This window comes from Aethalodelphis obliquidens, unplaced genomic scaffold (genome assembly GCF_003676395.1).
Source record: "Aethalodelphis obliquidens isolate GAN/ISIS:26980383/991018 unplaced genomic scaffold, ASM367639v1 scaffold8, whole genome shotgun sequence".
Taxonomy (NCBI): domain Eukaryota; kingdom Metazoa; phylum Chordata; class Mammalia; order Artiodactyla; family Delphinidae; genus Aethalodelphis; species Aethalodelphis obliquidens.
Window position 1 is genome coordinate 12,571,858 of NW_020837952.1, and position 15,562 is coordinate 12,587,419.

A 15,562-nucleotide genomic window follows, 5' to 3' on the forward strand; every position below is an offset into this window, starting at 1 on the left:
TCACTCTCGGCCAAAGACAGACCGCCGGGTCGGGAGGGGTTTCCCAGCTGCTGGGGCTGCGCAGCTCGGGGAGGAGCTGGGGGCGTTGCCCACGGCCGCCGGGCTCGACGCGCAGGGCCGGGCTGTGGTTGGCCACAAGAGGCGTCCATCTTCCCGGACGAGCGCGGCGCTTCCTCACCGCGCCGGGAGGGGGCGAGGGCGGAGAAGGGAACGCGCTGCCGAGCCGACCCCTCCCGCGAGCCCTGCCCCGCCTCGCCGAGCCCCGCGCGGCCGCCCCGGCCGCTGCCGCCCGTAGCTCGCTCCCCAGGTGCCGGGGAGCCGCGGGCCGTGAACGTGCCGGCAACTTTGCGGCCTCCGGGGGCGCGGCTCCTCCGGGTGCGTGTGCGAGTGTGTCTATCGCCGGCGGCCTCCTGGGGGCAGCAGCGGAAAGGGGGTCGGGGGAGAAAGAGGCAGCCTCGGCGCACGGTGGCCCGGGAGGCAGAGGCCCCGCGAGGCGCCGGCGGTGGAGACCTAAACTCCGCCGGGGCTGTGCCCAGGACGCGTTCTTACGGTGCGGCAGACGCCCTTGCGGTCGGCGCCCGGGACTTGCTTTAGGATCGCGATTCCTCTTGCCTGCCCGGGGCAGTAGCAACCGTGTGTGCCGACGGAGGAGCGGCAGGAGCATCCCCAGCCCGGGCGGGACCCCCGAGCGCCGGAGCCGGCGGCTGGAGCAGGAAGGGAGAGTCGCGGCGCCCGCCCTCCCCGGCTGGCCCTGCCCCGCGCGCCCCGTGCGGGTTGCTAACAATGGTGCGGAGCGCCGGCGCGATTCCCGCGTCCGCCCAGCGGTCGTAGAGGAAGTGGACGGGCTCCGGGTGGGGTGGGCAGGGAGACGCCCCCCACCACTCGCTTGCTGGAGTTTGCCGGCGCGCCGGGCCTCTCCGGCCCCGAGCCCTGTGCTCCCCTCAGCATCACCGACGGCAGCTCGATCCGGAGAGTATGGTGCCAGCGCCCGGGTTAATCTAGTCCTCGGCTCGCTCCTTTTTTTCCTCCTCCTCCTCCTCTCCCTCCCCCTTTCCCTCCTGTCGGTGCTGCCTCTGGGTTCCCGGCGTGTGGGAGTACAACTCTCTGCCTCTCCGAGGAGACTGGTCGGTGACCCTCGAACAGAACTTGCCCGCTGAAAGCAAACCCAGAACAGCTGGATAATGTCCACTCCGAGCAGATTCAAAAAGGACAAAGAGATCATAGCCGAGTATGAAAGTCAAGTCAAAGGTAAGGATGGGAGCGGCTGCCTTGCTCCTTTTGTGTGCTTTCTTGTCATTGTGCTCCGGGAGTTGCATTTCTCACTTGGGGTCTGTGTTGGAGGGAGGTGGTGAGGGACAGCTAGAGCGCCTCGTTGAGCCACCCGGGGCTTCGTGGAAGCCAATCCCAGTTCCAGTCCCGTCAAGCCCACAGGGAGCTGGAAACCGGGTGGCTCTCCGCCGCTGCCAGGGCGCCCCTCCAATAGGGGAGAACTGGCTTTAACTTAACCACCTTCAGCCGGGCAACTTACATAGGAGGCAGGCAGCAGCAGTGGTTCCTGCCCAGTTATCATCACCGTCATCCTTATTATTTTTTTTAAACGATACCATTGTCACAACGTAATTTTTTTTAAGGAGTCATTTTTTGAAGTCTGGCTCCGAAGTGCTCTAGAGCTTCATTGAGTGCAGGCAATTTTTGACATTCGCACTGTTCACTAATTTATCAGGGAGAGTCCCGCTTTTATAAAATAGCTCCCTAAAAGCTGGGCAGTTAAACCAAGCAAGGACTAGTGGAATCTGACTCCTTTTAATCTCTCACACTCACACGGGAATATTGCTTTATCATTTGTTGGAGGCCACTTGCATGTAAAATGAAGCTTTGAATATTTGAGTAGTAGTTTCCATCCATTTACATTGTCAACTGATGAAGGAATCTAATTAAGGTTGATTACGCATTTTTACTTAACGTGCCTTGTGCTTTAAAAAATATATTTTCTCTGAAGTACAAGTATTTTGTGTTGCTGTTGAAGAGTTTAATAAACATATATTTGGGTTTTTTTTTTCCTCCTTTATGGTCTCTCATGGGTAGCTTTTCCCATCCATTGAGACAATGGATGGAGTGTTGAGATCACTGCTGTTCTTTGGAATATTCAAAGCAAAGTTGATAAAAATTGCTTTGTAGACACCTGTGTTTGTACAGACACAATCTTATGAAAGGACTGCAGAGAAAGGCGTTCCTGTACTTGTCTTGGGAAAAGCAGGAGCAGACTGGGGGTTCTTTTGTGTGGTCAAGTTGTGAAAATGCTTGGAGTCCTGTGAGAGGACCTGGTGGGGAAACCCTCTGTCAATCAGTGTGAATCTGGACCATCTCATCATGGCCAGAGACAAACACAATATGCAAGCCCAGAGACTTAAGTTTCCTTTAGGTTGACTCCAGTAATGGAGTTAAGATGAACACTGTTCAGGAAACACAGATTTTTATCTGCATGCAATTAAGATAATTTATACTTGTAGGAACTGGTTACACTGACATGGAAGTTATGTTAGCAGAGAAGTAATTGTTTGCTTCGAGACAGGTAAACTTTCTAATGAGCATAACCTTTCTTTTCTTAACGGTCCAACACAGCCAAAAGTCTTTCATACTGAGGTAGAACTCTTGTTCACAATCACCATTTCTCTGTGCGGTTTTTCCACATGGCTCTTTGTGGCAGGTCTTCAAGGGGTAGCAGTCTGGTTTTCCTGCTGCTTGGAGCACTGACTTGTAGAATGTATTTCCAAGTATTGGTTTCGGTATTTCTGCTCTAAGGTCATTTGTCCATGATCAAGTCTTTATCTGAAAAATATTCTCATGATTAATCTCTTTCAGAGTATGAATTTTATAGTTATATGGTTACTTATATGCTTTGAGGGTATAGGCCGTCTATATGGATTTAAAAATAAATACAATGGGGACTTCCCTGGAAATCCAGTGGTTAAGACTCCGTGTTTCCAATGCAAGGGGTGCAGGTTCGATCCCTGGTCCGGAAGCTTGAGATCCCACATGCTGTGGGGCACAACAACAACAAAAATAAATAAATAAAATAAAAATCAATAGAATGGGATGTGTTGCAATGCTTAAAATGTGTCCATCAAATCCAATCCAAGGAAAAATCACAAACATGGTAAAAATGAGTTTTGGAACAAATTCTGTCCCATAGAAAGTGATCTGTCTCTTCCCTTCAACCCTCCTCACTTACCTGTGAGTCCTCAGGCTGCTTTATGGCTCTTTACTGCACCTGACCTGCCCTTCTCATCAGAGCCTGTGTCCACACTTCATCTACTTCCCCTGTAATACTTACACATCCTGTGTCTAACCCAGATCCTTCTATTCATATGCAAATATGGGAAGAGGGAAATATCAATACAATGGAATTGGATCATATACACCTTGAATGGCACACATTCACCTGAATTTACTAGGCAAAATCAAGAAGGCAGTGGAAGAGAAATGAGTTAAATATTTAAATAGAGCATGAGGCCCGCTGTCCTGTGCAGTGAGAATAGGTCCCTTTTTAAGGATAATTTCAGAGGTAGGATCCTGGTTTTCCGTTTCTTTTCCTGAGCCCCTCTTTAAGGGTGAGTATCTCACCCTGGCAGATGCTAGTCCACTGCTTAAAGGTAGGTGGTTTTGGAACAACCAACTCTTTCAATTCTAACAGGTATTTCATCTGATGGTAAACAAAAGAAAGTGGCTTATTCTGTTGCTGGAGGAAAACCTAGCTGTGCTGGACTCCTTAAGAGAAGGCGTTGGTCTCTTCCCAATGAATAAAGACGTAAATATTGGACACTCTGCGTGATTTAAGTGTATCTGTGATACACTTAAATGTATCAAGAGTCATTTTTGATTATATGTGACTTTTTTACCTTCTGACTTGAATCTAACATTCTGGAGTATTGTCCTTTCTTATTCTCTCCCATTTCCCCTAATACCAGTTGCATTTATCTCAATTTCTGAGGTAAGGGTTTGATTTAAAAGAATGACTCCACAGATGTGGGATTTAGCCACTGTGGCTGCCTGCATGTGTTTAGGAAACAGACTTCATGGGGCTATTTTCAGTGTGAAAAGAACCATCCTAGGTGTAACGTGTAATTTTATGCTGTAATTTTATGGGTAAGACCATAAATGTATCCTGTTAGATGTATCATGTAGGGCGAGTCACTTAGCTTCTTCCTGGGTTTTGGTTTTCTTATCTGTAAGATAAGGAGTTTAGATTCTCTCAGTCCTAAGGGTCTTTGAGTCTAATTGAAGATGTCATGTCAGTTCACATTAATTATGCAGTAAAATTTTCAAGCTTTTTGCGTTTTCTCTTGGCTGCCCTGTCTTGAGGAGGGTTACCTTTGCTTTAACTTTTTTCATAATTCACAAACACTATGTATTATCTGATTTCTCAAGGAATTAAAATGTAATACCACAGAAAATACAGAAAAATAATAAAACCACGTTCAGAAAAGTAGAGCATAGAATTGTAAGAGGGGGAAGAATTGGGAATTATACAAGCAGTTAAAGGAATAGATAGGTTTAAATCGAGGACAAAAGGACCCCAAGCAATAATTTAAAAGATTAATGTGTTAGGTAATGTGTTAACTATAGGAGGAGAAAGACTGCTTCATGTGTGTTGGTCAACTTCCCAAAGATTTAGAATCCAGAGAAATTAAGCTCTTATTTGTGTGGACCCTTAAACAGCAAGATTGTCTGGAAAAGTGTATGAAACTCAAACCAGTTGACTACACTACTTTTAGCATCTCTGGCAAGATCGTAGCAAGTGGCTAACAGAAGTTTTGGGGATCATCTGTAGATTTTAGAGATCTAGTAATTTTTTAATTCTGCAGCAGAAATATTATGGAGCCCATGTAAAAAATATTGGTTCACATATAAGAGTCAGAAGAAACAAAAGACACATTTTGTGAGGTGGAACTCATGGATGGGAGGTTGTGTTTATTTTTAATAATGCGTGTTGTTAGTTGCTAAGAATTGACAGCTATTATTTGCAGTATTTTCCTGAGGATAATCTCATACTCATCTATGTGCCAAGAAAATCTGGTGTTTTTCAACCGCTCTGCTGCCTGAACTACAAATAGTACATTTTGGTAGCAGATGGAGCATAAGGAAATGCCAGTTCAATTTAATATGACCTCCCGTCATGTGATAGGTTTCAATAGGGAAATTAAAAGTGCTGCTGTCACTCATAGGGAACCTGTGTCTACCTCTAATGTTCTTCATTTAACTTGCAATGGAAAACAACAATTTAAATTACGAATTAAAACTTTATAGCTGGGAAGGACTTTAAACATTTCCTGTCCAGCCCACTTCAGCGGTGCAAGGAGGCATAATGTCAGTTACACAAGTAACTGTAACAAATGTGGTTCTGGAACCCAGGTCCTCTGCTTTTCGGTAACAGTGGTTTACTTTTAGATTCCTCACAAAGAAGAGTAGGAGATAGAACACTTACCTGTTTAGACTTTACATCCGTTGAAGGAATCATAGTTGGATGGACTAGAGAACGGCAACTCTGGTCCGTTAACAGGAGGAGTTAATTAAATTGATTAACCATAACTAAGTTGTTTTTTCACCAAGATCATTTCAAGAAACCACAATGCCCAGGCAGCAGCTTCACAAGGTGGTTTAAAGATCAAGGGGAAAAAAATATGGTGAATATGTACAAATGTAACGCACTTGAAATTTTGGTCATACTAAGTGAAGCTACTGCAATAAGCCCTCTTATGTTGTCCAGAAAACCTGATTTGTTTCATGAACTTCAAAGCATCTTAAGAAATAGTTTTGGAGAAATGTTTAAACAAAGCATGCTCCGAAATACAGTGAGGGTTGGGGTATGCTATGGGATGGTAAATCTGAGCTCTGTCTAGATTGCTTTGCTGACTCCTGTGCTGTGTGATGACCAGGTCAGGAACCTCACATCCTCAGCTCTGGTCCAATTTGAGAGTCTACTTTGTGGACTGAGCAGACCCTTTTTTATGCTAACTATTTTTATTTCAAGTTACATAACTGAGAATTAAGATTAAGAAAAAATACGGAGTAAACTGTATGTCTAATCACTCAGTCTACGTTTGTTTTAGTGGTTTGAAGGCACAAGCTGGGAATAGAGACAGTTACTAGAAGACATTTTTAGTTATTTGAAGGTATTTTTATTCGTTGGACCCAAATTACTTTCTAATTTATTGACAACATATATATGCTCACCTGTTGGTATGTCAGGATGGGAAAAAAACAGAACGTAGTGTTTAAGAGCAGAAACTGGTCTTAGCCATTCAGCCCTGCCACTAATAATATATTTGAGCCCTAACAGTCAATTTCTTCATCTGTAAAATGGGGATAATAATAGTACTTACCTCCTTGCCTTTGTGAGGCTTCTGTGAGGTGATTTGTGGAAAGCCTTTATCACACGCTTGGCACTGATAGTCTATAAAAATTAGGCCTTGTTAATCTGTTTCATTTTGTTTTTCTTTACGTTTCAACTGCTTCTTGTTACATTCTGACTTAGATAAGCTTTTTGAAATTCAAATACATAATCACCAATCTGCTGCCTAAATAGATCCCAAAGTGGGCGATTCTTAAATCATCCTGATAAAGCCCTCTGTACTTTTAGAATGGAGTGAGTTTCATGGTGGGATTAAAAAGGGATATGTGATAGGCAAACCAGAGAGATTCCCAGCTCCTTATAAGGTGGATTTTTTTTTTTATTGTGTCATTCCTTTTTATCCAAGTACAAGTAACAGCTGAAAAGCACATTGCCTGGGCTGCCATGTGTTTGCTTACAACTTTTGTTTTACATTTTCTCTACCTTTAATGATGCCAAATGAAAAATGAAAACTGTAGTCCAATCAATTGATTTTATTTATCCATGGTGAAAAGGATTCTTATGATGTCAGATAAAGTCTCTGACTTAATTTCATAGTTTTGAGCAAAATATTTTGTTTTAAAATCAATATAGAAATGAAAAATTTCACTTGTACCTGCTAATTTGCTTTTGCTTCATTTGAAAGCACTTTGATTTTTTTCCAGCTTTATTGAGATATATTTGACATATAACAGAAAGCACTTTGATATTAAAAATTATTGTCTAGGGCTTCCCTGGTGGCGCAGTGGTTGAGAGTCCGCCTGCCGATGCAGGGGACACGGGTTCGTGCCCCCATCCGGGAAGATCCCGCATGCCGCGGAGCGGCTGGGCCCGTGAGCCATGGCCGCTGAGCCTGCGCGTCCGGAGCCTGTGTTCCGCAGCGGGAGAGGCCGCAGCGGTGAGAGACCCGCGTACCGCAAAAAAAAAAAAAAATTATTGTCTATATATCTCCCACACCTCCTGGTATAGGGCTTCATTAAACATTAATTGAATGAATAGAGTAATTGTTTTGAATTATCATTCCTTTATAGTATAAACTAACATGGCGATCATTCAGAATTATCTACGGTGTCCAATGAAGTATTACCACAAAATTAAACTGAATTCAAATGTGTAAGTTACACACATTTAGAAAGTCACAGAGCTGGAAACAGTCAGAGTGTCCAACAATGGAGAATAGTTAACTAAATTCCACTGGGGAATGGTTAACTAACTTGTGCACATGGAATGTTATGGGGTCATTAACAGTGGTTTTTGAAGAACGTTTTATGGTATGGAGAAATATTTTATAATAATTGGGAAAAAGAGAGACCATTAAAAAAAAAAAAAAGCATGGTTAGGACAAGCTAAAACAGAGCTAAATTGATGTATAGCTACGTACATACACGTGTGTCAGCCATACTGGGTAGTGGGATTTCAGCATGAGGAGAAACCGTAGTTGGACCTCAGTCGTATATGTCACCAACAAATGAAATAAAACATCACTCCCTCCAAGTCAGATGTTCTGTGAAGTCAAAAGTTTATAATTAAAGTTAACTTCCATGGCGGGGGGGAAAAAAGGATGATGAAATAATAATAATGAAAAATAATCGTAACAGCAGCTAACAGTTATTGAGCGCTCGGGGTGTGCCAGTCACTGTCATGGCTGCTTTGCATGGGTGGACTCAGCTTTCTATGTACATACCAAACTATAACGCGTGGTGGGAGGAGTTTCCGGTTATTTTTCCTGTTTGGTATAGGTTGTATTTCCTGTACTTTTGGACCTCAGTACATCCTCTCCTTGGTAAATTTCCTGGCCTAACGCAGGAATCTCACTTTGAGACCCACCCTCCTTCAGGATGGGGGTGGGCCAAGGTGCATCCAGGCGAGATTGAACCTCTGCTGATCAGGTTTGTTCACAGGACAATTTCAAACTTCCTGTTTGCCTACAGCTCAGTGATATACTTTGGGTGTTTTCTTGCTTTGAATTCAGCTAACAGTTCGTAGGTTGGGGAGTGGGAGGGTGGGAGAAGCAGCCTCTCTTTTTCTTTTCTTTTCTTGGGTGAAATATATATACAAGTGGGTACGGAAAATTATTTACAATTTAATGCATAATAATAAAATGAATACCTGGTTAGTAGCCACCCAGATTAAGAAATAGAACTTTAGCAGTGTCTAGAAACCCCCACATTGTCCCCTTTCTAACAGATCTCTCTTCATCCTATTGCCCCCTCAATAACAATTCTGAATTTAGTATTAATCATTCCCTTGTTTTCTTTAAAGTTTTATGATAGTTTTATAGTTTTCTTTATAGTTTTGATGTATGTTATATACATGCATCAAAAATACAGAGCCCTTTTGAACACATACCAGATTTTTTAATGATATTAAAGAATTGATGTTGGGCTTCCCTGGTGGCGCAGTGGTTGAGAGTCCGCCTGCCAATGCATGGGACACGGGTTCGTGCCCCGGTCTGGGAGGATCCCACATGCCGCGGAGCAGCTGGGCCTGTGAGCCATGGCCGCTGAGCCTGCACGTCCGGAGCCTGTGCTCCACAACGGGAGAGGCCACAACAGTGAGAGGCCCGCATACCGCAAAAAAAAAAAAGAAAAAAAATTGATGTTAATTTTTAAAAATAATAGTATTTTGGCATGTATAACAAATCTTTATCTTTTAAATATATGTGCTGAAGTATTTGGGGATGGCTAAGATTTGCTTCAGTATAATCTGGGGGAAGGAGGAAGTAGGTGGGAATATGGGTAAAATAAGATTAGCCAGGAATTGTTAATTGTTGGGTACATGGGGTTCATTATTTTATTCTCTTTACTTTTGTGTATGTTTAAAATTTTCTCTAATAAAAAATTTTCAAAGTAAGTATGCCTTCTTATGACTTCCATTTTTCACTCAATGTTATATTAAGATTGATCTACATTAATGTGTGTAGCTATCATTAGTTTACTTTCACTGATACATAGTATTCCAGTGCATGAAAATACTGGAAGCTATTTATTCTTTATTTATTTATTCATTCTTTGTGACATTTGGGTTATTTGCACTTTTTGCCATCATGATTAATAATAATATATAAAATGCTGTGAGTGTCTCCTCGTGTACCTGAGTTTCTCTGTGTATGCTTGCTGGGTCATAGGGAATGTGCATGGTCAACTTTACTAATGTCAAACTTTTCTCTAAGTGCTTGGTAGTTATTCTCTTACCAGCAGTGAATGAGAATTCCACATCCTGAAAAACACTTAGTATGGGCCAATGTGTTAGTTAAGGTAAAGGCTAAACTATAATAATAAAGAGAACCTTGAAAGACAATAACCTAAAAATGTAGAAATTTCTCACGTAACAGTCTGGAGGTGTGCAGTCCAGGCTACCAGGACAGTTTTGCCTCCTTAAATTATTTGAGTTTTCTCCATCTCGTTCCTCTGCCATCACCTAGGGAACTGAACTTGTATGCCTGGTTGAAACTGGGTCTTAAGTATATCCATGTTCTGACTTACAGGAAGGAAAATGAGTCTTGAGGAGCATATGGCCAATGTGTTAAAATCCAGGCCAGAAATAATACAGAGAATTTCCATTCATTTAACTGGTGAGAACTTAGTCACAGGACAACATCTTGCTGCAAGGGAGGCTGGCAAGTGTAGTCTCCCTGGGCAGCCCTGTTTTCAGCTACAACTTCATGACCGTGAAAGGAGAGAACAGATTTGGACAACCAGTAGTCAGCATGAAGACAAGGTTTTCTGGAGAGGCAATCTACTGGGGTAAAATGGTATTTTGGCTTAATTTGTATGTCTTTAATTGCTGATGAGATAGAGCATCTTTTCACATATTTAAGAGCCATTTGCTTTTGTCACTAAAATGCTTATTCATACCTTTGCCCATTTATCTGTTGGTTTGTCTTTTTCTTATTGATTTGGGCATTTTGTTTTGTTTTGGTTTTGGTATGTTCTTAATATTGATATTTTGTCAATTATATCTGTTGCAAGTATCTTCTCCCTGTTTGTAGTTCGTATTTTCATATTTTAAAAAGATATCTCTGGATAAACAGAAGTTGCTGATTTTAATTTGTTCAAATGTATGAATTATTTATATTTGGTGTTTAAGTAATCCTTCCCTACTCTAAGGTCAGAAAGATATCTGTCTATATTATCTTAGAAATGTTTTAAAATCTTGCTTTTGACATAAAAGTTTTTAATTTATCTGAAGTTATTTTTCATATTGTGAACTAGGGATATATTTTTAGTTCTTTTCATGTGGATGGCCAACTTTTTTCATTCCGCTTGCTAAATAGTTTCTTCTTTTAAAAAGTAATCTACTAGCTACTTCTGTCTTGATCAGAGTTTCATGTATACATGTGTCTATCTCGACACTCTATTGTGTTCCATTGGTTAATTTATAAATTCTTGCACATACCACACTATCTTAACTACTATAGCTTTATAATAAGTCTTATATTTGGTAGGCCAAATTCTACTTCCTTATACCCTTTCAGAAGTATCTTGGTGATCTTGGTCCTTTCTCTTTCATGTGCATTTTATTTATTTATTTATAAAATAGTTATTTGGCTGTGTCAGGTCTTAGTTGCGGCATGCGGACTCTTAGTTGCTGCATGCATGCAGGATCTAGTTCCATGACCAGAGCTCAAACCCGGGCCCCCTGCATTGGGAGTGCAGAGTCTTAGCCACTGGACCACCAGGGAAGTCCCTCATGTGCATTTTAGAATCAGTTTTCCTTCCACGGGAAGCCCATAGCCATTTTGATTGAAACTGCGTGAAATTATAAAGCAATTAGCAGAGAATTGGCAACTGTATGTTAGATTATAAGTTCTACTTACCCATGAATATGAATATTTCTCCATTTATTTAGTTGTTTTTAAATATCTTACTGTAAAGTTTTATATTTTCTATGTTTTCTGTTAGACTTATTTCACTTTTGTTACTAATGTTTATGAGATCTCTTTTTTTTTTTTTTTTTTTTTTTGCGGTACGCGGGCCTCTCCTGTCGCGGAGCACAGGCTCGGACGCGCGGTCCCAGCAGCCACGGCTCACGGGCCCAGCCACTTCGCGGCATGCGGGATCCTCCCGGACCGGGGCACGAACCCGCGTCCCCTGCATCGACAGGCGGACTCTCAACCACTGCACCACCAGGGAAGCCCTATGAGATCTCTTTTAAAATTGTTTTCTAATTCTGGTATACAAAAATGCAGTTTACTTTAGCATATTGGTCTTATATCCAGCCACTTTGCTAGTTTATTATTATTTCAAATAATTTGTTCATATTTTGGTTAAAAAAATCTTATTATTTGCAAATATAAAGACAATTATATTTCCTCCTTCCAAACCTTACGGCTTTAATTTATTCTTCTGTTTTTGCCCTAGGCAGAATTTTGAGTATGAAGTTAATAAACGTAGTGAATTGTCATTCTTTTCTTGTTCTGGATTTAAAGGGAGTGTTTTCAAGCCTCTCCTACCATAAAGGATAATGATTGTTTTCAGTTTATTATAGATATTCTTATCAGGTTAAGTTTCATGTATTCTCTGTTTACTTGAAGTTTTTTTTTTGCGGTACGCGGGGCCTCTCACTGTTGTGGCCTCTCCCGTTGCAGAGCACAGGCTCCGGATGCGCGGGCTCAGCGGCCATGGCTCACGAGCCCAGCCGCTCCGCGGCATGTGGGATCTTCCCGGACCGGGCACGAACCCGTGTCCCCTGCATCGGCAGGCAGACTCTCAACCACTGCGCCACCAGGGAAACCCTACTTGAAGTTTTAATCATTAATAGTTGGTTGAAAGTTATCCATTTTTCTTTTTGCATCTATTGATTTTTTAAAATATTTATTTATTTATATATTTGGCTGCATTGGGTCTTAATTGTGGCACAATGGGATCTTTCGTTGTGGCGCGTAGGCTCTTCGTTGCAGCACGCAGACTTCTCTAGTTGCGGCATGTGGGCTGTGTAGTTGTGGCATGTGGGCTTAGTAGTTGCGACATGCGGGCTTATTGCCCACGGCATGTGGGATCTTAGTTCTTGGACCAGGGATCAAACCTGCATCCCCTGCATTGGAAGGCAGATTCTTAACCACTGGACCACCAGGGAAGTCCCTGCATCTATTGATATTATTTTTTCTTCTTTAATCTGTTAATGTAATGAGAAATATTTACAGAGTTTCTAATATTGAACCATCTCTGTATTCCAGAATTAAACCTATCTTCATCATTGTATTATATATGTAAATAGTTGGATTCAGTTTGCCAGTATTTAGTTCAGGTTTTTTTGTTGTTGTTTTTTGTTTTTTGTCTCTAAATTCTTGAATGAAACAGGCCCATGGCTTTCCTTTCAGATAATGTTCTTGTCTGGGTTCATATTTCAGTTATACTAGCCTAACAGAATGCATTGGAGAGCATTGCTTCTCTTTCTGTTTTGTAAAGGAGTTTGAAATTTTGGAATATTCCTTCTCTTGAAAGGTCGGTAAAACTGCTTATTTGGGCCTAGTTATTTTCTTTGTGTGAAGAACTTTTAACTGCTAATCAGCAGTTAATCATTAGTTTTACTACTGATAGGATTATCTATTCTTTATATTTCTTCTGAAGTCAGTTTTGTTAAGTTATGTTTTTCTAGAAATGTCTCTGTTTTGTATAAGTTTTCAAATATATTGACATAATGTTGATGATAGTATATTTTAAAAATATGGGCTGATCTGTATTTAATTTAAAATATTATTGTAGGGAATTCCCTGGTGGTCCAGTGGTTAGGACTTGGCGCTTTCACTGCAGGGACAGCTGCTCAGGGAACTAAGATCCTGTAAGCTATGCAGTAGGGCCAGAAAATAAAAATAAAAAATTATTTTAGAATATTTATTTTTGCCTTATCTCTTTCTTGCTGAATCTTAAAAGGGGGTTGTCTCTTGTTGTTGTTTTTTCTTTTTTATTGATTTCTGCTCTTATCTTTACTTTCATCCTTTAAATTTTCTTCAGATTTATTCTGTTCTTTATCTGTTTTTTTCTAAGTTGGACATACAGCTCATTTGTTTTTATCCTTCTTTGCTACTGTAAGCATTTAAGGCAATAAATTTCTTTTCTAATGTAAATGTTATTTCTAATAAAAGCATCATTCTTAACAAAGGCATCTGTTCTTCTCCCCAATAAATATTCTCCCCTAATAAATATTTGTGATAGTTCCTCTTAGAGTACCATCTTTGCTTCATCTAGAAAGTTTTGATGTGTAAAGTTTATTAAAATTAACTTCTAAGTATTTTGAATTTCTTATAATGGTTTCCCCTTTGCCCTATGAGGTATATAGGAGTGTGACTTTACATTAAAAAAAAAAAACCGAAGGGACTTCCCTGGTGGCGCAGTGGATAAGAATCCGCCTGCCACTGCACGGGACACAGGTTCGATCCCTGGTCCGGGAAGATCCCACATGCCGCAGAGCAACTAAGCCCGTGCACCACAACTACTGAGCCTGAGCTCTAGAGCCTGCGAGCCACAACTACTGAGCCCACGTGCCACAACTCCTGAAGCCCGTGCACCTAGAGCCCGTGCTCTGCAACAAGAGAAGCCACCGCAATGAGAAGCCCGCGCACCGCAACGAAGAGTAGCCCCTGCTCACTGCAACTAGAGAAAGCCCGTGCACAGCAACAAAGACCCAATACAGCCAAAAATTAATAAATAATTAATTAATTAAAAAAATTTTTTTAAGTGAAGATATTTATCTTTTTTTAAAAATATAATTACTACATTGCAATCTGAGAGTAATCGTGTTTGAAATTAGTTGGGGATTATTTCCTCTTTGTTCTCTGGAGGAATTCATGTAAGACTGGAATTATGTCACTCTTAAATGTTTAGTAAAGTTATCCAAGTTTAGTATTTTCATCAAGAAAAAGAATCTGTAGGGACTTCTTGGCAGTCCAGTGGTTAAGACTCCGCACTGCCAATGCAGAGGGCACAGGTTCGATCCCTGGTCCGGGCAACTAAGATCCCACGTGTTGCATGGCATGACCAAAAAATAAATAAAATTTTAAATAAAAAAAAGAAAAAAATCTGTCATTGCTTTCAAATTTACAAATTTTCTTTTTTTTTATGGCTGCGTCGGGTCTTCGTTGCTGTGCATGGGCTTTCTCTAGTTGCAGTGAGCGGGGGCTACTCTTCTTTGCAGCATACAGGCTTCTCATTACGGTGGCTTCTCCTGTTGCAGAGCACGGGCTGTAGGCACGCGGGCTTCAGGAGTTGCAGCACACGGGCTCAGCAGTTGTGGCCTGCGGGCTCAGTAGTTGTGGCGCATGGGCCCTACAGAGCACAGGCTTCAGTAGTTGCAGCACGTGGGCTCAGTAGTTGTGGCTCTAGGGTGTGTGGGCTTCAGTAGTTGTGGCGCACAGGCTCAGTAGTTGTGGCTCACGGGCTCTAGAGCGCAGGCTCAGTAGTTGTGGTGCACCAGCTTAGTTGCTACACGTCATATGGGATATTCCCGGACCAGGGCTCAAACCCGTGTCCCCTGCATTGCAGGCAGCTTCTTAAACACTGCACCACCAGGGAAGCCCCACAAATTTTCTAATTTACTGACATAGAATTGTTTATAGTATTCTTGTATCTTTTTAGTCTCTGCGGTGTCTGCAGTTATACTTCTTTTCTGTTAATAACAATTGTTTGTATGTGTGCCTTCTCCCGTTTTTTCCTTGATTGACTTTGCCACAGGTATGTTTATTTTATTAGTCTTTTCAAAGAATTAGATTTTGCTTCTTTGAGTTACTGTGTTGTATGTTTGTTTTCTATTTTCTTAGTTTTTCCTCCTTGTGATTCCCTTCCTTTTACTTCTTTGTGAGCATTATTTGCTGATCCTTTTTAAAATTCTTATTTTCCAAGTTCTTTTCTTCTTTTCTAATGTAAACATGTAAGTAATAAAATTTTCTCTAAGTACTGCTTTACCTGCATTCTACAAAAATTTTTTTTTACATGTTTATTGTTTAATTTGGGGGCATAGCAAATGTAGCTCTTCTTTTTTTAATTGAAGTATAGTTGATTTACAATGTTGTGGTAGTTTCAGGTATTCAGAAAAGTGATTCAGTAATATATATAACTGAATATATATATTACATATGTAATATATATATATTTTTTCAGATTCTTTTCCATTTTAGGTTATTATAAGATATTGACTATAGTTCCCTGTGCTATATAGTAGGTCCTTGCTGTT

General features: G+C 41.2%; 1 protein-coding gene across 3 annotated transcripts in view; it reads left to right on the top strand.

Moving 5' to 3' along the window:
• Positions 1–337: 337 nt before the first annotated feature.
• The window catches only part of SRGAP1 (SLIT-ROBO Rho GTPase activating protein 1), a 279,039-nt gene continuing 263,814 nt past the window's right edge, over positions 338–15,562 (top strand). Inside the window, exon 1 of one of the 3 annotated variants that reach the window (XR_003432866.1) lies at positions 338–1,248. Coding sequence is in view for 2 of the 3 variants with exons in the window: in XM_027106895.1 (XP_026962696.1) it covers positions 1,182–1,248 (67 nt within the window). In the remaining variant the exon portion in view is untranslated. The remainder of the gene's footprint in view (positions 1,249–15,562) is intronic. The other 2 variants (XM_027106895.1, XM_027106894.1) reach the window with 2 other exon arrangements.